The following is a 25,094-nucleotide window of genomic DNA, read 5'->3' as shown; positions in this document are numbered from 1 at the left end:
TGGAAACTGCTCCCTGCACCTTTCTACCCTGTCCCCCATCCCTAATTTTCCACCTATTGAGTTTTGAGACAGCTCGTCAAACAACCTTTTAACTTTTTCTAGGCAAGGGTGAGTTGTTCGGTACAGAGCCCTTTCCTTTTTGGCGTTGTTCCTATTCTAGGAGTTGCATCAAACTGGTTAGATGAGGTAGAAGCGTTTGCCGCCATCAAGAAAAAGCCTCCTTCTTCCCGGTCTAGCAAGGTCATCACTGATTTCATGAGCTCTACCCAGTCTGAAAGAATGGCATACCCGGTTTAGTCCTTCTGGGGAACTTCTGGATTCAAATTACCAGTTGCGACGAAGGAACAGCTAGAAAGCGGCAGCAAAAATCTACTTTGTTTAGAAGAATCAGCTATCTTTGAAGAATGGGACACGTTTTCTTCTTCATTGATGGTCTCTAAGGCAGGAACGAAAGTGAAATTAACTTCATTCAGCTTGTGACTTTTTGGAATTGCAACCATAGAATCACTTAAGTTTGCTGTGACACCCTCTTTTAAGGTCTTGGACTCCTTCCTCACAACACAGTTTGTTTGCAGAAACAGCGTCTGGCCTTCGATGTCTTCCGTCAAGAAACTCTTCCTCACGAACAAGGTCCGATGGACCAAAATGGCGGTTGCATACAACGGCATACTTCCTTATATAAGTAGTAAAATCGGTTTTTCCCAAAATGTCTTCCCGGCCACATACTGTTAGCCATTCTGTTGCCCTGGAAAATCTATCGTAAAATTTAGCGGCTTAAATCTTTGAAATATATCACTAAAAATGTATTATTCCTTGTAGTTTCCCTTTAGAAAAAAGTTTTAGAAATATTCTAGAAATTGTGCAAAGGTCTAAGACTGTATAGACTCGGCAGTAAGAAGTGCCATTTTATATATTTACCGGTAAACAAACTGGATAAATATTCTTGAGCGGGATTTTCTAGCGTAAAGCCCCTGAAGTTTTTGAATATACCACTAAAATGTGTATTTGTTTTTAGGTTTGCCTCTCATGTATCTTTGCTAGAAAATAAAAAACTATTATTTTTTAGTTTGACATATCTGATAGGAGAGAAGGTGGGGTTAAAGAAAAAAATAACACGAGGACCCCATTATACGGAGATGATGATTTTGTGCGAATTTCTTTCTCGTTTTGAAAAGGAAATTATTGTCGCACGAAATTCTGCTTTTGGACCGATAGAAAACCCTAATCTTAGAAAAATAGAAGTGGCAACACTATATTTATCAATAGCTAAGAAAAAAATTACGTCAATTGCACAACTTCCTCCGGAGGTCTTGAGGATCTTTTATAGCGTTATGAACAAAACTTCATGTTTTTTGTGCAACTTGTGAGAAACGAAGAGGATTCCACAAAGAGATTCAAAAACAGAAAGGGGCATAAAAAAATTATGTTAGCTACCGCTCAAAGCCTAAGCGAGGACAGTTTTCTTAGAAAGCGAAGCTAATTATGGCAAGACAGCTAAAACGAAAACTGAATGTAAAGAATCAAAATACAAAACTCGACACCCTCCCTTTATTGAGAAAAGAAAATCCTAGAAATGTGCATGATAATTAAGCTAAAGCATACTGTGCAAGTAAGACCATTGATGGACCTAATGATTGGGTCATACCCCCTCGCTCTGGCTCCAAATATGCCCTGGACCAAAAAAGAAGTTTTTAGTAACTGACAATAAACTTCCTAACTAGAATGATTACATAATTTTAAATAGTCTTAACACAATTCTGAAACGTTTTAAGTTTTATACCAAATTGCACTTAAACCCGAAACTGGAAAGATAATGAGAAGAATCGTGAGGATTAACTTGATGAGTTTTAAAAAAGTGCTTTCTGAAGAGAAGTCTTACGTAATATGCAAGTTTGTGGCAGACTATTTACAGCAATAATAACAACAAGCATTACTTTATATTCTTCTTACAATATAAATACAATTCTTTTGATGTCCTTCAGTTTTCTGAAAACTCATTAAGAATTTCAAGACAGACAGCTCTTAACAGACGTTTGGCAATTTCTTGAATAGGGCTATTCCACCAGTTATTAGAAGAAAAACAAAGGTCGTACATCAAATTTCGAAGGACATTTTTATGGCAAAAAACGAGCACAAAGAAGAAAAATTCAAAGGAATATTTTTCCTTACTAAGCAGAAAAAGTGTTGACGCTCTATGGTGCAATATTCCTACCTAAAACCACATATTATTGTGTGGTATAATACTTTGTGGCAAATTTTGACGCTCTGTGGTGCAATATTCCTACCTAAAACCACATATTATTGTGAAGCCTAATAGAAATCTGTGCTAAAACTATTAGTTTGACCTTGTGTGGTATAACACTTTGTGGCAAATTTCAAATAGTCCTGCCATATCGTGAATCCATATCCGACTATTTATGGGTATTTTTCTGTATTTATGGTTATATCTATTTATGGGTATTTTAAATTCCGGGTATTTTTCTGTTGCAGTGTTGATTAGAAGTTAGCACTATGAATTTCTGTATTTGCTATAATTTAATCCACCCCCCCCCCTCTTTTAGAAATCACGGATAGGCCAATCAGTTAAGTCGTACATGTGAGATGGGACAGTAGCGAACCTCTTCGCCGGCTTATAACATTTCTTTTTGCTTTCCCAATTATGTATGTATTTATTTATAACCCATCATACAAAATAATGAAGTGATGGGATGAATGCAAATTCGCACCATTATTCAGTGACTGACAAATATACAAGGGGCCGCTGATGGTAGATTAAAAGGGAGGAGCTTGTATACGCGCCGAGAATGTAGTAGCCAAATATCAATGAGTTTTATTATTCCGTCAAAATTTATCTACAGTGGTTTGAGCCCTGTAGAATTGCGAACACCATAGATTTCCCACCATCGTTGGCTACATAATGTTCTCGAGTTGAACGACGAATCCCAATACAGATTACTTTTTTTAACTTTCGACTGCTGTGCGGTTGCTCTACCAATTTGGATTTAGATCCTGGCCATGGTACTGTTCATTATTTAGTTGCATTGTTTGATACTATCCTTAAGCACTTAGAAAATAATGGGGTCTATGTTGATGCATTATTTGCAGACATAGTTAAGGCTTTTGATAGTCTTGATCATAATGTAGTTGTGGAAGAAGCAAAGGCTATAGGTGCCCGTCCATTTGTTGTACGAATGCTCGCTAGTTTTCTTTTTGAAAGATCTCAGTGTGTTCAACTCCCTGATCATGAGCCATCTGAATTTGTAAATATTTTTTGTGGTTCGCCACAAGGTACTAAATTAGGCCCGCTTTCTTTTCTTATTGTTTTTAACCGTATTTTAACAACGATTCGTGAGCGTTTTGAGTTTGCTGATGATTTAACTGTTTTATCACTGCGACTAAGCCCTCCGACTACTGAACAGTCTGACTTGATCGAAATCTATCATGATCTAAAAGCTGAATTAGGAAAGGTAAAACTGACGGTCAGTGAAACTAAGAGCTCTTATATGACGTTTTCCTTCCTAAAGGGTAACAACCACCCTCTCATAATTCCATACTGCCAACAAAGAAAACTGTTAAAATACTTGTGATACTTTTTAACGATGATTTAAGATGGAATTCGCACGTTGACTATCTGACTAAAAAAGGCGCCTCGCTTTTACATTCATTTTCCAACCTAAAAATATTTGGTATGCCAACTGAGGTTTTAAAGTCTGTATATTGTAGCTATGTTAGACCTTCTCTTGAGTATGCATGTCCTGCCTGGCATCCGGAATTGAAAAAAGATCAAACAGATAGACTTGAGACGATACGAAAAAGAGCTGTAAAAATTATATTTGGACAAAATTACTCAACATACGAGGATGTACTAAAGCAACTCAATTTGGACTCACTTGATAGTTGTAGACATGGCTTAACATATGGATTTGGACTAAATTGTTTGAATTTCCCAACTCATTGTCGTCTACTACCCAACCTTGAGAGCCCCCCAACCGAAGGACCAGTTACTAGACTCCGACAAATAAAAAAGAACTGTCCACAGTTACTGACTTTCTCAGCCTATAGTACTGATAGATATCGTAAATCATGTGTTCCATATTTTACCCGTCATTTTAATAATATTGACATGACTGATATTTAATGTTTGATTAATATGTTTATGATTAATAAAATGTTTGATTAAATTTTCCTGCGAGTGTTTTTGAAGGTACAAATTATTTCTGTGATGACTTGCTAATGCTAGCTCCGGCTATTGTAGTGAATAAATATATTCTATTTTATACCAAACGATCATAGTTGGCAAAATTGAGATTAAAGAAAAAAATATATGCTAATTTATGGATTAATATATATATTTTATACTAAAACATAATACACATGTATTATATAGAATTTAATATATATTATTCCATGGGAAATACTTGGCTACGGGTTTTGCACAAGTCATTAGGTTAGTCTTTAATTACGATTATATTTTTTAAAATGTGTCTCGTGGGAAAAAAAATTATTATATAAATAATAATTTAATAGAATATATGTTATATAAAAATAATATATGTAGGAAAAAAAAATCACCAATACAACAGCACAAACACAGAAACAAACACACCACACGACCGAAGAAATATAAACTATAAGAAATAATAAATAATATATAACATCTAATAAATAATATTAGTAAATAATTTAAAAAACGATAAATAACAAAAAATATAAAAACAAAAAAGAGAGACAGAAGGAGAAAGGAAGACTGTTTTCCTACTTTTGTAATTAATATAGATAAGTACTTGAACGAGGCCTTAACCCTGCTCATCCATCCAATTACATAGGTCAAACAGCATAACCATACACAATCAACCGTAAAGAATAATCCATGGACAGGCAGTCGTGTCGTAAGTAAGTATAAGTCGTCATATACCGAATATTTAAAACTATAAATCAAACAAATAGTTCAAAGGCGACCACCCAACACAAGGGCTCATGAGGAGAATACACACTTATAAAAAATATATTGTTGTCTTTCAGCCTATGGATGTGTCCTGAATGATGCTTGAAGAAAAGAAGGGATCTAATATCTAAAAAAAAATCAAGCTAGTTTTGGGTATGAAAATATAAAGTGAGTGACAATTCACCCAAATATCACCTTTTTAGCGTGTGAGGGGGGGGGGGGCTTTATGTCTCTCTGTCTTCTTCAAGAGTAGCTATATTTGGAACCTTCAGGGTACAGTTATCCTTTAAAATACTCATTTCTGTTTACCCATTTCAGGTGTCTCAGACAATTGCCCGCGGAGGGCCTCGTGCCCAAATTGCGATTCCTGCTCAAGGCATGATTGAATTCCGAGACGCCTTGACAGATTTATTGGAAGAATTCGGTACAGACGATGGTGGGTTTAAAGGCGAGCTTCCTGAAGGCAGGCATATGCGTGTTGAAAATAAGAATTTCTATTTTGACATTGGACAGAACAACAGAGGCATCTATATGCGTGTTTCTGAGGTATACTAGCTGAAATGACCTGTTTTTCATTTTCAGGCTCATTTCTTTGTTTCGTCATGGCTGGCCAGTTCGGCTTTAGATCTTTTATATGCTCATAGTCATTGTTTATGTTCGAGCCTCTGTACAGACAAAAGCACTGTAGAGGGAAAAAAGAAAAAGAAAAACATGTTCAAAAGAAAAGAATTTCATTTTTAAACAGCGAAAACATTTAAATTATTCTTCCGATCATTCCGTCAAAAACTAATAATGTTAAGGACAGCAAACCTTCGGAAAATAGTCAATTTTATTACTTTGATCTGCAAATCTATAAGATCGCATAATTATAATATATAATTATTATTATATATTATAATTATAATATGTATATAATATATATATTATAATATATAATTATAAGATGTATTATAATTATTATATTTATAATAATTATATAATAACAATTATAATAATTATAATAATATACATAATAATTATAATATATGATATGATTATAATATATAATATAACATAATTATAATATATAATATAAGATCGTATAATAATCGTATGGTCTATAAGATCGATATATTTTCTATATGAAATATTAAGAGTACCATGACTTCGGGAAACATTATGAATCCAGTTAGGGATACTAAGGCAGTACCATCAAACCTGAATAATAATAATCAGGTTTGCTGTATGCCAGAGGAGAGGAAAAGTTCCAATTAGGTGTGAAAAAAGAAAATTATGTAATATAAAAATCGAGTTATACAGTAAATTAAGCGTTCTCTTATCAAATTGGCCCTTACCCTGGCCAAGATTCCGTAAAGCAAAAACCGCAGTACATAATAGATTAAGAGTGTTCTTTTATTAAATTTGGACCTTTATGCCGGCCAAAGTTACGTAAAGCAAAAACCGCAGTACATAGCAGATCAAGCATTCTTATATTAAATTGGACCTTTACCCTGGCCAAAGTTCCCTAATGCGAAAACTGAGGTACATAGTAGATTAAGCGTTCTCTTATCAAATTGGCCCTTACCCTGGCAATAATTCCGTAAAGCAAAAACCGCAGTACATAGTAGATTAAGCGTTCTTTTATCAAATTGGCCCTTACACTGGCCAAAATTCCGTAATGCGAAAACTGCGGTCTATATTTTATTAAGCGTTCTCTTATCAAATTAGCCCTTACTCTGGCCGAAGTTCCGTAAAGCAAAACCACAGTATATAGCAGGTGAAGCGTTTAAGCGTTCTCGTATCAAATTGGCCCTTGCCCTGGCCAAAATTTCGTAAAGCAAAATACGCAGTACATGGTAGATTAAGCATTCTTTTATTAAATTGGAGCTTTATCCTGGCTTAAATTTCGTAATGTGAAAACTGCTGTGTATAGTAGATTAAGCGTTCTCTTATCAAATTGGCCCATACACCGGCCAAAATTCCATAAAATAAAACCACAGTACATAGTAGATTAAGCGTTCTTTTATTAAAACGGACCTTTACCCTGACCAAAATTTCTTAGTGCGAAAACTGTAGTATATAGTAGATTAAGCGTTCTATTGTCAAAATGGCCCTTTACCCTGGCTAAAATTCCGTGATGCAAAACCGCGTTATATACTAGTTTAAGCGTTTTATTATCAAATTTGCCGTTCATGTAGGCCAAAATCCGTAGGATTTCTTAGTTCCTTGGTTTTCCAAATATTCGCTGCTAAGCTGAAGCAATCAGGCGTCCGGTTCTAGTCTAGTATCCTAGAATAATGGGAATGGCGGATTTTTACAATCGGAAAGCTTCCTTTGTAATTGTCTATACCATTTGTAGTAAATATTGGTTTCCATATACATGTCTGGCTAGAATTTCTTTTTGAATTCCATAAATACCTATCTAGAATCCTTATGTCTAGAATACTAGAATAAATTAATTCATTTATTGAAGTACCCGTCAAATCAACACTCAACAAGACGGAGAATTTAAGAAATTAAGGAGAAAAGTAGCAAAAACGACTACACTGACAGAAAAAAACAAAAAAGAGATCCAAAAATACAAAAAGAAAAAGAGTTGAAATATAAAACATTTGAAGATAGGGCGGAAATTAATCTTTTAGGCCACAATTTATTTCCGTTTTTTAGTAACAGTTCTGGCTCTTCATGATTTATAGGCTAATCTATTTAGCAAGTTTTTTTTTTTTTTTTTTTTTTTTTTTTTTTTTTTTTTTTTTTTTTTTTTTTTTTTTTTTTTTTTTTTTTTTTTTTTTTTTTTTAAGGGTTGGATCAATATTTGATAGGTTTTGATTGTAAGTGTTATCATTTGTTTTTTCTTTAGATTATATTGTAGCGTACTCCTCATTTTTTGAGGGAAATAAAGAAAATAAAATAATAAAATAAATAAAATAAAATCACTGAATGAACAGAAAAGTAGCAAAAACAACTACACTGATATAAAAAAAAAAAACGAAAAAGAGATCTAAAAATACAAAAAGATTAAAAGCTGCAAATAAAATCGCTGAATGAGCAGAAAAGTAACAAAAACAACTACTCTGACGGAAAATCAAAAGAATAAAAATAAAATAAAAATAAACTTGCAAATAAAATCACTGTATGAACAGATTGAATCAGTCGAATAAATCGGCTTTTCTTTTGTGCTTCGATATTCGTTTAGTGACAACGGCGTCTGTATCAGCGACTTTAATTTGGCAGTAACTTGCATGTTCCTTTAACACGTGATATTCGTGTAACGTGATTTTAACGCGATTTGTGTGTTACACGTGATAACGTGTAACGCGATTTGTAACGTGATATTCCTTTATCACGGAGGCAGATGATGCAATTATTTCGAAAAACTATATATTGATATAATTTTGTTCTGGTCAGCTTTAGTGAGAAGTTTTCTGAAGGGGGTATTAAGGAAGAGCGACAGCGATGTAAATGCTTTCTAGAAGTGGCCTGTTGAATCGGAGCTTGTTGGTGTTTAATGTCTGGATGGAATCAAGTTTATCAAATATATTTAATAGTGATGTTCGTGTAGATATCTGGCTAGAGTTTCTTTCAAAAATTCACGAATATCTATCGAGAATGCCTTCGTGCCTGGCTGGCACTGATTTTATCATTTACCTTTAATAATGGTGTTCATATTGATGTCTGGATAGAATTTATGTCTAGAACTCATGAATATCTATCTAGACTTTCTATGTCCAGAATTCAGAAGACACTCTAGAATTGTTCTGGCACTATCTATATCATATCTTCTAAATCTAATTGAGGTGTTTATATACATGTATAGCTATTATTTATGTTTGTAATTCATGAAAATGTATCCTATCTAGACTTTTTATAATAGTATATTTAAAACCTCTAAACATACAAAAATGTACTTAAAGGAGTATGGAGTGAGATAAAATGAAAAACGAGAAAGAAACGTACAAATAAAAACACCAATAAACTTAATAAAAAAACACTTCTCGTCACACTAAAAATACACTAGGAATGGCTCACAAACGACTGATTCAACCCAAGAGAAAATATATGACTTTTTCAGATCGCTGTCTGACTCTGCTTACTAATACATCCATTTTATCGTATATCTCAAAAACTCCGTAGCCTTTGGTGATATAACGGTCACGAGACTAGGTAGGAACACGGAGAAAATATTTACAAAGTTTGAAGAAAGACCGAATTTGTTCACGCTCCGACATGGTAAAAAAAACCATCCATAGTGGCACCAGAAAAAACACATGAGGGGGGACGAGCTATAAAGCCGTTAAGCGTTCTCTTGACAAATTGGCAAATTTTCCAATTGGCCAACTCTCCTTTAGTATTTCTCATCTTCTCTCTCAACACTGTAATTGCTAATGACCGTGTTTCTTGAATCAAGGTCCTGAATGCAAGCCCGAGGCACATACAGAGGCAGAAATTGTGTGCAGGCCAACCTGAATATATGAATCGGGAGTGTATGTCTGGAATTCTAGAATTCAGAACGCATTTTAGAGTTCAGGATGCATTCTAGAATTCATGTCTGGCCGGCATTATGTTTATCTTGTATATTTGATATTAGTGCTTATGCACATGTTTGGCTAGAATTTATGGCCAAAAATCATGAATATCTATCTAGAATTCCTATGTCTAGAAGTCTAGAATTCATGTCCGGATGGCACAGTCTTTATCGTATGAGTATGGATATGTCTAGAATATAATACCTGAAAATGTGGTTGATCATGTATCCATATTTAGACATGGAAATCTCATTAGACCTATACGTCAAAGGTGCTTAAAAGGTCAAACCTCTGATGATTTACTTTTATCATACCATTGACAAACCCAAAGCTCTATTTTGATTTGTTGTTTATAGACAAACTGGAAAGCAAAATCAACCAATGGAGGTGGAGGGAGCATGTTTGATATTTGTCATAGGCACTGGCTGATTTGCTTTCCACTTCATTCGTAAGATACTAACACACTAGACTAAAACGGCTTATATATATATATATATATATATATATATATATATATATATATATATATATATATATATATATATATATATATATATATATATATATATATATATACATATTGGTCATATATATATATATATATATATATATATATATATATATATATATATATATATATATATAAATTTGAATATAACTTGTAACACCGTTGTCCTTTTCTGAAAAATATTTACTATTATAATTTGTGGAAGAGGCTGTTAACAGGAAAACTAAAACTTTCTCACTAATTTAGGTGAAGACGAACTATAGGACTGCAATCACAATCCCCGAAAAATCCTGGTCAAAATTTCGGGACATTTTCAGCGAGTATTGTGACAAGATGAGCGAAGAAATGGCTCAGCAACAGCAACGGACAGCTGGATCTGAGAGTATGTAGGATACAAAATGGCAGATGTTTTAGGCCCCCTCCCTTGTTTCAAATTGAAAGGACACCATGTTTAGATAATCGTATTGATGTGGATACGTCTTTGACAAGGTTTATTTCTGGGGTACTCGGTGACCCGGTCACACTATGTTACCCGGTGACATCAAAGGTTGGAATGATACTGTGATTCTTCTTTTTTGTAATTTAAAAAAAGGTACGAGTTGTGTTTTATTGATGAATGGGAATACTGTTTTATGACCCGGTGGCTAGCTGTTTGCGATCTGGTATTCTATTTAGCGTCTGACGCATATGCTAAACTGAAATAGTGTTTTAATGCGAGTCCTGTTTTTTTTTAGCATAGTTTTAATGCGTCTGCGACTTTTTCATCGTTTTCATTAGAATTGTTTAAATAGTTACATCATGATAGTTGCTATCCACTATTTTTTGAGTTGGTATCAAATCTAGGAGTGGGGTTGTAGATATTGTGATCAAAAATTGTAAATTTGAAAACTTTCTGCCAAATTCTCAGAGATAATTCTACTACCCGATATATTACAACATTGAAATCAGAAATGAGAATAAGCTTAGCAGGGAATTGCAAGAATATCTTTTTGATTGTATAGGTTTTTTGCAAAATGTGTATTGTAAAAAATGGTTGTAAAGAATGAAAAAAAAAACGTACAACACGTCCAGGTAATATGGAAGAAGGCTTGCGAAGTTTTTTTTTTTTTTTTTAATGTTAAGTCCCTATTGTTTAATTCAAGTTTCTTTCTTTCTTAATGTAATAAGTAACAAAAAAAAAAATGAGCAACCAGACTAAATTTGTCCATTTTTTTCATAATCTCTAGTTTGATATTATGTCCGACTTTTGTAAGGAAAATTTATCTGAGATATTAGAATTGGTTTTCGAAGATCTGAGATATTAGAATTTATTTTCTAAGATCTAAGATATTAGAATTGATTTTCTAAGCACTTCTTTTGCAGTCTACTTTTTCAATTCGACATCTTTAATTCTAGTCTTAACTATCTTCTAATGTCACACTTAATTTTATATTTTGTGTAGCATTCATTTTTTAGAGCAAATTGTCTAGGCCGGCTATGCCATTACTATAATCGTAATTAGGCTGTATATACTATTTTATGTTTCAACTAACTGATTTGTAGTGGATGGACACTGTTGTCATGATGATCATCATGATGTCATGATGATGTCATCTTTTTCTGTTGTGAGGGTGTTTTATTTTTGTGTGTTTTAATGTATTTGTACTTGTTTTTTTTTCTTTCGTTTAGTGTTGGATATTCTTTAATTTTGTTCGAGTGGGCATTTGGACTGCGGCAACATATCGCCTTAGAGCTAGGCACCGAACTGTATTGTACCAAAAATGTAGGGGGATCAATGGGGAATTGAAGATACTTGTTTTGTTTGATAAATATCATTCAGAGGCATCTTTGTCACCCTACTCCTCTCCTAAGGCTAAAGGTTTTATCTAAATAGTTTCACCCTAAAATGTTCATGGATTAATGCAGTTGAGCTCCTGAGTAAGAATGCCGTTCCCCAAACTAGACCTCAGCATTGAGTTTGCTGCCATGCGGGACACAAGAACACAAGGTGTTTGCATACCCTGAATCTTTTCGTCACTAAAAAAGGGTGCTACATCTCAGTATTCAGCAATCGAATAAGCCCTTTCCCGAATTTCTCTCATTGTCCGTGCTATATAGTGAGACCGGAAAACAAATGAAGAAAATGAGAAGTAAGGAAACATCGAATCCCGTTTAGCGATATCTTTTCTCTAAGAACTCTTGAGATTACTTTGCATTGCACCATTTTCTGCGACCAGAGGTTCGCTTCACTAAAATAATCTTATCGAATCGAAGAATTCTTCAAGCGAAACTCTGGACATAGGAGAGAAGTATGGGGAAAACTAGTTAATATTTTTGTATATTACGCTCCACTTACTTTGGTTTTAGGTAATTTCGGAGGAGGTCTTCTGCGAAATCTAGGGATGAAAAAAGATCATAAAGTCTTTTTGCTTTACTGGAATTGCTGTGGAAAATTTAGCAATGAAAACTATCAAGAATGAGATCTTTTTATTATTAAACATTTAGTTTTCACTATAAAATTTTTTTAGTGATATTTTTTTTTCGTTATTATAATCCTTTTCTAGTTTTTACTTCACTTTTTTCTTTTTTTATCATTCTCATATAAAATTAGGAAGATCTGACTTAGTCAGTTCTATAATGCCAAAAACAAGACAAGTCGAACCTTACAGTCTTAATCAGAAGAAGGTGAATAAATATACTAGCTCTTTGGCGAGAATGTGGAGAATCGCGTCGGGGAGAGACAGCCAAACCACTGCCATTTTTATGATAAAAAGTAAATCTGTGAATGTGGCATAACCATGCGATTTTTTTTTTTTTTTTTTTTTTTTTTTTTTTTTTTTTTCTGATCAATTGTTATAGCGTCAAAATAAGTCAAATTTTTCCAATATAAGAAAGAAATTAAACAAAAAGAGATTTTTGTTAAATTTGAGTATTTCATCTTTCCTACTATACTGTTTTCAATCTATGTTAATGAAACAGTATTGTTAGTTTTGACATGGTCTTGTCAGTTTATGCTAAATTTGATTTATAGATGGTCAACAGTTTAAATTTTATAGTATAAACAAAAGCAGTTTTCTGTTGGGATTTTAAATCTAAAGAAATTCAATATATCCTAAGTAATACTAGTAATTTAGGGCATATCTGGTGTGTTGGAGGATTTCAAATATCCACATAAAGCCAATTGTTTCTTAATTTTACAGGGGTACCAATTTTGCCCCTGTAAGTAAATTTTGTCCAATTTCACCCTTTTTTTTTAAATGTATGGAGAGGGCAAGAGTTTCTTTTAAATATTTTGTTGAAGACACAAAAATGGTATATTTTGAAAATTAAGCAATTCTTTCAGTGAAAATGTCAAAAATATAGTTGGCGAAAACTAGGTCACAAAGGGACAATAAAATCTACATAGGACAATTCCCCCCTCCAGTTAGTGCCCCTGTCATCTTGTAAAATTTGAATTTCTGAATTAAGTTGCCCTCTTTTGTAAGTGATTGAATTATTTAATTATTAGCATTTTAGTTTTTTTAAATAGACGCTTTAGAATTAAGTTACTGTTCATATTTTCTTATTTAAATTGCTGGTTCAGTAACTGATTTTATCTTTATTTCTTGTTTCATTATGAGCCTTATTTTGATGTTGTATTCTTAATTACATTTTAGTTTTTGAATTTGGAAAGTAAATAGAAAAAAAAACTGTTCTTGTTCTCATGACTATTTGGAAGCAAAGTTTCGGTTTTATAGTTCATCGAAATTAATTATTTTTTAGCAGTTGTCTAATCAAAAAAAATATATTCACAGGAAAACATATTTTTATTTCTAAGCGTTCTCTATCTATAATACGTTTTACTTTAAAGTTTATTGTTATTTAGAGTTTAGATTCTCTAGCTACTTCTAATGTCTGTTTCGAAATAAAAATGTTAATAAAAAATAACAATTTTCCTAACTAAATAAAAATTGGGAAAAATGTTAGTTTTCATTTAATATCTAGTAGAAAAAAGTGTCTATAAAAGAAGTAACTCCTTTGTTTGTTCACGGACTAAAGCTGCCTAGCTTCTGATTGGTCGAACTGAGACTAAAAATTTAAAACTATTACAATGTCACAGTGTCGACAGAGCCGACTTTTACTTGGGGTTTATTGAGTGTTTATCCAACCATCGTTTATTCCTAAGTAGTTAACGCTTTTTATTTTCATAAACAGTTCTTTTGGTTGCTAAAATGCCCATTCACAGTGAAATTTAGCTAACACTGGACCCATTTACAGTAAGAATTAGTTGATTAACTAGTTTTGACTAGCTCAGATAAAATTACTCAGATTTTACTCAGATTTACTCAGATAGAATAGCTCAGATTTTTTTTTACCATTTTTTCTTCATCTTTCTCCATTGGAGATTATTTGGTGACATTAATGCACAATCTCCATGTATTTCCAGGCTCTCCGGGGAACCCTGGGTTTGAAACTCCTACACATTTTTGTTTTTACTTTTTTCTATACAGCTTAGGATCGATTAACCAGCGACAGCGTAGTGGATTGATCCTTGCTTGGCAATACAAGTCCTAAAATTCATTCTCACTTGTTGCAAGGTTGGGTGATAGACTAAACTACCTGTCGCTGTTAAAAAAGACCTGGCAATTGAAACATTGACAATTATATACGTAATGAGCGCCATAAATGGCCCTGCTGGATTCTTAACCCATTTTGGATCCTAAGGATTTACAATGAAGCTCTTTGATTGGCTGGTCCTTATTAAATTCTAAAGAGTCAAATAATTTGAACTTTGGTACTGGCGCTAGCCAGCTCTGAAATTCAATTCTAGGTGTACCCCCCCCCCCCCTTCCGTTGGATTCCTTCGTGAAAAATGCTGGAATTCCGAAACCTCTCGGAAGCTTTAGAATTTTGAAATTCTGGGAAAATTCTTGAAAACTGTGGAATTCACCTGGAATCTTGATAAGAATGGGTCCAGTGTTAGGTAAATTTTGTTGTGAACGGGTCTTCAAGAATATGTGAGCTACTGCCTTAACATTCTACAGAAATATGTAGTTTTTTTTCATGTTTAATTGACCCTCTCGATTGTCTTTCGCACAGCTGCATAAATAGATATTAGATTTTAGATAAAAAAAGTTATTGTTTGAGATTGTTAATATATATGTAACCGTTAAGTGAAAAGGTGGATATGTTCATTTTGTGTTATTGGGGAAGAAGATCCGTAGATAATTAAAACTAACAAGATTACGCTTCCTACGAATTTTCATTTGGTAAGTGTGCGTAACATCTAGCCAATTATGGAGGTTTTATTGGCCAATTATGGCCAATTATTTTATTGGCCAACTTATAATGGCCAATTATGGCCATTGCAAAGAGACTATTGCAAAGAGAATGTTTTATATTTAGTTGTGAGTGTAAGTTTAAGACAAGAAAGAATAGAATTATTTCTGTTATATTCTTTAGAATATCTGAATTTGGTCTCTATTCTTCTCAAAAACACCACTCAAAAATGAAAATTTCTAGAATAGGGCTTTGTCCTGTAATTGCTAATTTATCAATAAGCCCCCTGCTAATCCGAGACAAATTTTGCTCTTCAAGTTTTAATTGCTCTTGACAATATATTCCAGCTTAATTTGTATTGAGTTTTTTAATTAAACAACAACAACTTGTAAATAATTAAAACAATAATTAATGATAATTAAAACAATAATAAATAAAACAGTAAATAATTAAAAACAACAAATTGAGTTTTTTTTATGTTGTTTTTAAAAAGAGCTGTTACACTTGCACGAAGCTAGATTTTTTATATTAAATTAATATATTAATGTATAAAAAATTCTTCGGTTACAGTTTAATGAATTAATAAGATAATATAATTTTTGGTTGATTCCTGCAAGTCTATATGTAAGAAAAAAAAGAATAACAAAATAAAAAAGAAAAAAAATTATCAGTGGGAGCTGAAAAGAATCTGAACAAACCTGTTTTGTAGAAAGGGCAAGTAGTTTGCAAAGGGCAAATAGAAAGGGCAAGGGCAAGTAGAAAGGGTAAGGACAAGTAGTTTAAAATATTTAAAAGATCGTCGTCCCGTTCAGTGGGTGTCATTTTACCACAGGAGACCTCTACCCTCTATTTTTCAGTCAACAAAATAGATGTTGGATGAAAATGAAGAGATGCATGATATAGGCACTTAAATTTTTCAGTTGGAAATTAAGAACTTACCTAACTAGCTCCTATAATTAGTTCTTATGAACTAATTTATAAAAACAATTAAAGAACATTTATATAAAATAATAAAGGTATTATAGGAACTAAGCAATTGATCAGTATATTTACTTGATTTAGTATATTTACTAAACAAAGTAATTTACAAAACTTTTGTGAAGAAATAAGTTCTAATTAATTCACTTGTAATTGGGGCGATATTTTCTTATTTTGGTTTACTCTATGGAATCTATAAACCAACCTTATCTAACAAGCGTGTTGATCTTGTCTCAGTGTTTTCAGTATCCTTGAATTTCCCAGATTTCCTCTTAAAGACAACCATGCTCTCAGAAATGGCCCTGGAAATTATACTTGTAAATATGCGAATCTTATCGAAAATATTGGTAATTGTCGAAAAGATTGGTAATTATCGAAAATATTGGTAATTATCGAAAAGATTGGTAATTTTGGTTAATGTTGATTTGATTTCTTGGGAGATTTCTGAGAATATTAATTTCTTTTGGAATTTTTTTTCATTGCCAAATACTCAAGCTTTTTTTTTTCTAGACCCATCGAATCAGTTATTATCCTATAATTCATTTCGAAACATAATTATTCTATTAAGCCGAATACCATGATTTAAAAATTTCTTTGACCCAGGTTCACACGTTCGGTTTGGGTTGATATTCAAATCTTCGTTGGTATGTCCGAAATTTCATTAGAAACTGGTTTTTATCCCCTAACGGCCAATGGATGAAAACCCTAACAATGTTGGGACATCGCAATCACTGATTTGTCTTTTTTGTAAGTAGTGCATATTTCAAAACAGTTTTTACGATAGTAAAGCTTGAAATATCAGTAGCACATGCCAGAGTGAAAAAATAAATATCTGGGTAACTATTTAACAATAGGGCGGTAAAACGGAAGAAAAAAAATATGAGAAATATTTGGAAAGTAAAGGTAAATATCAAGAAAAAAAATTATAAGAGAGAAAAAAGTAAAGATAATGAGATTGAAATAAATTTGCATATTTTCAACATGGACCTAAAAATGTCCATTGAAAAATCATAGTCTGAATTTGATCTCAGATTAATTTGAAGTATACTAAAATCAGTTAGTTTCCATTGAAAACAAAAAACAGTAAAACTTTTGATTTTGTTCTGAGAGATCTTTTTATCAAAGCTATTCGGAAGGAGTATTGGGCTTAAACCGTGTTTCTATTTGGTGTTTTACTGGCAAACTGGAAAATCAGCCAATGAAATTGTGTGAAAACCGTTTCTCAATTTCATTGGCTGACTGCAGTCTGTTGAATTAATCCGAGAGCTTTTAAATTGAATATAGATGAGGCTTAGTTTTCACCCATTGGCCGCTAGGGGATAAAAACGAATTTCTAATGAAATTTTGTACATACCAACGAAGATTTGAATATCAACCCAAACCGAACTTGTGAACCTGGGTCAAAGAAATTTTTAAATCATGGTGTTCGGCTTAATATAATAATTATGTTTTGAAATGAATTGTAGGATAATAACTGGTTCGATGGGTCTAGGGGAAAACTACTTGAATATTTGGCAATGAAAAAAATTTATGTTTTTCCTAAAAAAAAAATATATATATATATAAAGGAACAAGCATTTTACTTGATAAGGATATATTGATGATCAATGTGTCCATTCTTGGCGTAAGTGGAATAAAAAAAAAGCGAAAGAAAACAATAGTTTATTTAAATTTCGGGACGTGAGAAGAAAGAATTTATACTTTTTTTTAAGAAACTAGAGCAACCCCTATTTATCCATAAAATTGTCAGATTTTTGTAATTCTTGTCTTATGTTTTATCTCAAAGAAGAAGAATATGCTCAATGTTTGGCCTACAACCAATTTTAATTAAAATTGATGTTTAAGTCGTACTTCCCGTATTGTTTTTCTTATATGTTTTGTTATTTTTGTTGGGGGGGGGGGCGTTAACACGTTTAACCTCTTTAAAATAATAGCTTACCTTGGTTAAATTTTGAGGTTATGTTTCATGATTTATTTAATCTTTGGGACATTTAAGACACTTTTTTGCTTACGGTGCGCAATAGGAACAAAAGTAGTTTAAACGCATCTGTTTAATTTAAAAATTAAAATTGAGTGGCTGTGTTGTTTATCATTAATTAATTATTTAATTTAATGATTAATCATTAATCATTTTCTCGGTTGTCTTTCGCTTTAGCTGTTAGAAGGTCTCGCTCAGATATATGCTGTCATACCATTGGCGCACACACTGAGATGGGTGAAAAGGACAAGAGACACTACCCATCCTTCCCAGAGCGATTGCTAAGATTGCTTTCTATTTATTCAAACAACATCTATAATCTTGGGATTATTGGTTATCTCATATCTTGTTTAAAAAAAAAAAAATCATTACCGCACACCCCCCCCCCCCTTGTCTGTGTAAATAAGTTTAAAACCCCTTCTTTGTAGACTAGTACTAAAAAAAAGTTGCCAATTAATTGAGAAATGTCTGCTTCTTTTTCATCAATAATGGAAATCGACAACAAAAACTAATAACTAAAAAGTAGCCAATTCAATGAGAAATTTATTCTTCTTTTCATGAATAACAGAACTTGGCAACAAAGTCTAGTAACTAAAATGTAGCCAATTTATTGGAAACTTCGTGCTTCATTTTCATCAATAATAAAAATTGACAACAAAGACTAATAACTAAAAAGTACCCAACTTATTGGGAAGCAGATGCTTCTTTGACAAATGTATGTTTCATTTTCGTTAAATGCATGATTCATTTCCATTAATAATAGAAATGAGCAATAAATAACCATTGAGAACTAAAAAGTAAACACCGAAAAAAGGTTGTTTAATTTTCATCTAAAATAGAAAATGATAACAAAGATTATTTCTGTTTGAAAAATGTAAGCTTCATTCTCTTTAAAAGTGAAAATTGACTTAGAAATACTACATGTTTAAAGGTAAAAATATTGTATGTCAGTTTAATTATATTCTTACTATCAAAGATTATATTTAGCTAATAAAGATGTGTTTCTAGCCACCCCTCCCCTTAAAAAATGATAACCTATTACAAGTGATCTTTTCATAAAAGTAAAAATTCCTAAAACTGAAAAGCTCCTGAATAGCAATGACCATGCTCTTGGTACCAAAACAGGAGAGATATCTTTTTTTTTAAATATAATTTTTCTGTTTTTAATTTGATCATTATAACTGTTTGGGTAACTTAATCTTATCTGTTTGGAGGGATACGCCTTGTGCCACCAGTCGTTTGCTTCCTTAAATCCTATCCCCACCCTCTCCTCTAACAAAAATCCTGGATATGGCCTTGCTTGAAGGAAAGCCAAAAAAACTATTTTATTACAAAGGCAAATAAGGGGCATTCAAAGTCGTAGTATATAACCGGCAAGTGGACACTTAATTTAGACTTAGGGGGATGGGTTTGAAGGAGAGGGGCTAAACATTATTGTCCTTAATCAGTATAAAAGCTTTGAAAATACAGAAGCTTCATCTCTATTTGCTCAACCAATCCTAAGATACGAAAATTAGCATGTGGGAAATCCCTCCTTGTTTGAATGTAGCAATAGTAATGCCATAGGCATTCGGGGAATTAGCTCAAGGTCCTTCATTCCAGGGATGTCAAGGACATTCAGAGAGTTCACTCTACATCAAACATATCTGCCAAATTCACTCAAGGCCATTGGGGCATTATAAATCATATCCTTCAATAATATTGGGGCTAAGCATTCTTGTCCTCAATCTACATAAACGTAGGTTTAAAAGGTTGTGGCTTCAGTTTGACTGCTACTGTGGTCCTTTTTTTAATCCAAACTCTGGGTGCGCCACTGGTCCTGCTAGAAAGATATAGTTTGAATTGTAATCATTTGTTTCTTTTGAAATTGACATGATTTTTCTTGATTTTTTCGCCTAATTGATTTGTAAGCTGACAAATGGGTAATATCTGGATTTGTATTGAGTTGATGTGCAGTGATATTCGCTTTTTTCATTTGCGAGAAGGTGCAAGACCTCTCTCCTCCTGTTTTAATCTGTTCTTATTCTTTACTTTATTTTAAATTTTGTTTCCTGTTTTCAGTTCAAAATTCTGTGCTGTGTCGAAAATTGCGTCTGTCACTACTAAAGTCAATTTAAAATAAATGAATAAAAAATTGACATATTTGATTGGTTTGATTATTTAAATAGCTGTATTGTTGGAGATGTTAAACGTCCCTGTTGTATTGTTTATTCCTTCTGCATATGCATTCAAAAGTGTACGAATGGAAAGTGACTTGAGATCCCTCCATACTTCCTACTCGCCTTGAGATCCCTCCATACTTCCTTCAGCATCTTTGTATTCGTGTCAAATGAAGATTCGGGTGTCTGAAAAAAACAACAACAAACAAACAAAAAAAAACACCTTCTCTTTGAAAAATTATCTCCTCGGGTTTTATCCAATTCGTTTAGGTCCTAAATGTGAAGTTGAGCCCTATAGGTTTAAGGGAGGGTTTGCCTGTATGACTGTTGCTTAAATTAATGAAAATCACACTATCAGATTCATCATATCAGAGAACCCAACTGTAGTTTCAAGCTCCTATTTCAAGTTTCAGTTCCAAGTATATTAGAAGTTTTAAGGCTGTACAGGCAAACTCTCCCTTAAACCTATAGGGCTCAGCTTCACATTTAAGGAAAAAAAATTCTCATTGAGAAATTATCTCCTCGGGTTTTATTCAATTCTTTAGGTCCTAAATGTGAACTTGGGCCCTATAGGTTTAAGCGACGGTTTGCCTGTATAGCCTTAAAGCTTCTAATGTACTTGGAACTGATTGCAAGAGTTTGCGCCCCTCTGGACTCACCTGAAGTCTTTCCATACTTGGACACTGGGATTTTCAGAGGTTTTTCTGTGGGTTTTTTCTAAAGTATGGAGGTTTTTAGGGCAGAATCACATTTTCAGTGGTGTTGCAACATTGAATTGTGCAAATAGACAAGTAAATTTATCGAGATGTTTGGTGGTATATGGTTTTGGCTTATTTTTCCACTCGCATTCCTTTTTTTCTTAATTTTGCGCCCGATACTACCAAAAACTGCATAACAGCAAGTAGAGGTGTTGTCATTAAACCTGATTTTCTAATGTTTAAGATACATATGGTTGTAGGTTGTCCTTTAACCAATACAAACAATAAAATTTCATTTTTTACTTGGCACTTTTAAGTTTGGGCTTACCACTCGAGAGGAATCTACGTAACGAGAAAATCGTTTCTAAGTTACTAAAGTTACTCGGTACTAAGTTACTAAAGTTACTCGGTACTAAAGTTACCGAGTACTAAGTAACTCGGAAGTTACTAAAAGCTTAATGTCCAGAATATAAAATTTGATATCTGCACAAATTGCAATAGAAAAAAAAATATCTGACCAAAAGTTTTTGTAAAATTTAAAATTCCGGAGCTAGTACCGAAAACTTGTTAGTAATAATAATTTAAGGCGCATAGAAATTTGAGAAAATTCTGTAAGGATAATTTCGATCATTTCACGAACAGAAGTTGAATAAAGTAGTTGCAAATAAATTTCAATAAGCTTTCAGTAAAATGCTAGGTTGAAAATTTTGGTGCTAAGAGCAGGGATTAGTAGAATCCCGTCTTTTTAAATTTATGTTCGTTTCCTTTTCAACGTCGTTAATTACTTTTATGTGCACAAAAATAATTTTTGTTTTTAATTTGTCTATTTTTAAGTTGCTTGTAAAAGGTAATTATGGACTGCACAATGATGCGCCTAGGAATGAAACGCATCCCCGCTTGATAGTGTAGCCCCAGAAACTAGAACCCTTCATAAGGCTTTTCAACACCTAAATTGAATGGCTTTCTCGCTTTTTTTTTTGTCTTGTGATATTTTACCAAAAATTGTGCTCCGTGGCCCTCCACATCAAACGAAATACATGCTATAATCCCCCTCGTAGTAGTTGATGTGCAGCTATGCAATAATGCACATAAATAATTATAGTATAGAGTGAATCAAGCCGTCAAATTAAATCTTACAAGTAATTTTCTGTAATAACTGTTCATTTTGTATAATCTGCATGTATGTTTAGGAAAGAATTTATCAAATATCAATATGTATCCTCAAACTGGAAGGTTTTCTGCATAGCCTTTCGATATTTTATTACTTAAAAAAGATACTATTACATGAATTTTTCGTTCAAATTTTTGTCTTTTAATATTCTATGACAACTGGCTTGGTGCTATAATCCCTAGGGGCAAGGCTGCATCCGGGGGGGGGGGAGATATTGCGTTTAACCACCTCCCTAAAAAAGTGAATTTTAATAACGTAACGAAAATGCACATGAAATAATTTATTATGTATTTTGTTGTTTTGTCACCCCCTCCTAAAAAAAAACCTGGCCCCGAACAAATTTCCTGGATATGCCCTTGCTTGGGGGTGAAACTGCAAAAAAAAAAAAAAAAAAAAAAAAAAAAAAAAAAAAAAAAAAAAAAAAAAAAACACAGATCAATACCAACCTTTTGGAAAGAAAACAATTCCGTGTTTTCGTAGATAATTGACTGAAACCCCCCGTTTGTGGGCTCTGAACAGACATGTTGAACTTGATTTCGTCGAAGTTACAAATTATATTTTTTTTATGTTTCAAACTTCTTTTTTGGTAAATTTGCAATTTTCAACACTATTTAGCTCCGGTGAAGTGAATATATCACTTGATGCCATTTCTTATGCTCTTTTATTATTCAGTAATCGTTTCTGGGGGAAGTTATATTTTGAGTCCTTAATGGGGGCAATAAAACGTAAAATAGTCTGTATAGCCAAAAGCATGTTTCTAAAGAAAAACTGTCATCTGAGGAAATATTGCCATATGCAGTTGATTCAGGAATGGTAATTATTATTTTTCGTAGTCTTAATAGTAAAGTGTCATTTTTAAAACAAATTTGTAGGAATTAAAAAAAAAGACCCCGAAACCCCTCAAAGTCAAGAGCGCGAAGCCCAAAACCCCTCGAGTATTTTTTTTTGTTTGGTCAAGTTTTATTCTTAACGTAGCTTTTTTACTTAACGTATACTAATGTTTATCAAACGCATTTTTTTAAATAAATTCCATTTTCCATAAGAAAATTTTCCGACAAATTTATTTTTTTCATCAGATTTTGATATCGTAAAATTTAAAAATCGTAAAATGCGTGAACATAAACTATTTTATCTTTAGCAGGAATTAACAAAGAGTTGGAAAGCTACTTAAGCAGTAAAGTTTGTTCTTCCAGTTTATACGCTAAATTTTGGTTATCACGTTTTTTTAATTTTAAACATTTATTTAAATTTTGTGCGTTTATAACGTTAAATTTTGACCTAATAAACTGATGTAGAGGACTGATATAAATTTATAAGCAGCAACAAAAATATACATTCCAAAGGCTTCTTATATGCATGTAAGCTTGAAAATGACCTTACAAAACAATCATAATAAAAATTCTGGCTAAAAATATAAAAATACTAACTAAAAATATAAAACGAAAATTGATACTTATTTTTAGCAGAAAACTATTCCCACCTTATTTTGGTCAACGTTTGGGTAAAATTCAAATTTTAAGGGCTAGAACCGTATTTTTTTCGAGACATTATACCCATATCTTCTGTTCTCCAGAGAAATCTTCAGTTTATTAACCTACAACTTCAAAGGAATAAACCGTACTGTACCCAAAATTAGATTCTTGTGCTATTCTCTTTCAAAGTGAAGCCATTCCTCCATCCGCGCCGTAAGAAGCAGGCGTGTCAATGGGGGAGAGAGTTGTCCCCGTATGATTTTTTCCCACGTCTCCTCCTCAGTTTTGAAAAATACATTTTTTTTATCTTCACTGAAAAATGCCCTTCTATGGGTCTTTTCCTTAAGAAAACAATGAAATTGCCCCTCCCCTTTTATATTTTTGTGAGTAGACGTTCCTGGTAAGGGGAAATATACCAAAAACCAGAATCTGGAGTAAAGTGAGGGATGTAGTGAACTTCATAATGAGGTAATAACAATGTTGACTTTCTTTATGTCAAATTTATTGGAAAAGATTGATCTTTGATCCAACTGTAAAATATGAATAAAGGATGCCTCACAAGTGCTTAATCTGTTCCAGTTTCCGTTTGAGTTTTGAAAATATAGACAAATAATCTTTAACAATCGACTCAGCATAAAAGTCTGCCTAAAGATGTTTATAAATGAACGAGCCATTTGTGGTTAGGATGGAAAAATATGGGATAGTTGCACGATAGTATGAACCAGAAGCATAGGTAGGCTTTTCAACACCCAGAGGCAGGTACATTTTTGTACCCATATCCCCTTTAACAACGTAAGTGGGTCTGCCTCTCATAAAATGTGTGGTATATGCCCCGGAGTTTTATCTAAACCCAGATGTAAGTGTATCATTTCCTGGATCGCTGAAACCTGTATCAGTGCCCTGAGGTAAGTATCATTTCCCGACCTCACTGTATAGAGCAGGTTCTCGTAGAAAATTGGAAGTTGTCGTATCCGACCATGAATGCTAAGATTTTGCACTTACTGGAGCACCCAACAAAACTGTGCCCATGATGTCCCGCATGGCTTTATGCCAAAATTTCAACACTGAGGATTAGCTTGAGGAATGCATAACTGTAAGAATAACTTTCGGTCCCTAGCTTTCCGTCAATACGTTACTGTAGTCAATATACCCGCTCGAACAAAATTAAACAATAGCCAAATTAAAAAAAAAAGAACTTCTAAAACACTTAGATATGCATTCATATAACAAAAGAAAAGAAAGATCGTTATCGCAATGGTATTCGTCAAGAGCTTATCAAGAATTTTTGTTGGGGAGGGGGGTTACAAAAAAATCAAAATGCATAAAACATTTGTTTATATACATTTTCCGACTTTTTTAAGAGTCGGACTAATATTTCGGTAGGGGTAGGGGCTCGAACCCGGTACCCCCTTAACGTTTAGATACGACTTTTGTATTTATTC

The 25,094-nt window shown here is 33.0% G+C and overlaps 1 protein-coding gene across 3 annotated transcripts in view; it reads left to right on the top strand.

Annotated features, from left to right (window-relative positions):
* The window catches only part of LOC136033161 (transcriptional regulator protein Pur-beta-like), a 123,038-nt gene extending 102,739 nt beyond the window's left edge, over positions 1 to 20,299 (top strand). For all 3 annotated transcript variants that reach the window (XM_065713828.1, XM_065713827.1, XM_065713829.1), the window contains exons 5-6: positions 5,264 to 5,491; positions 10,205 to 20,299. In XM_065713828.1, coding sequence (XP_065569900.1) covers positions 5,264 to 5,491; positions 10,205 to 10,348 — 372 coding nt within the window. In that variant the 3' untranslated portion in view covers positions 10,349 to 20,299. The remainder of the gene's footprint in view (positions 1 to 5,263; positions 5,492 to 10,204) is intronic.
* Positions 20,300 to 25,094: the final 4,795 nt, after the last annotated feature.

This window comes from Artemia franciscana, chromosome 11, assembly GCF_032884065.1.
Source record: "Artemia franciscana chromosome 11, ASM3288406v1, whole genome shotgun sequence".
NCBI lineage: Eukaryota > Metazoa > Arthropoda > Branchiopoda > Anostraca > Artemiidae > Artemia > Artemia franciscana.
The sequence above is the reverse complement of the archived record's forward strand: the minus strand, read 5'-3'. Positions and strand labels throughout refer to the sequence as shown.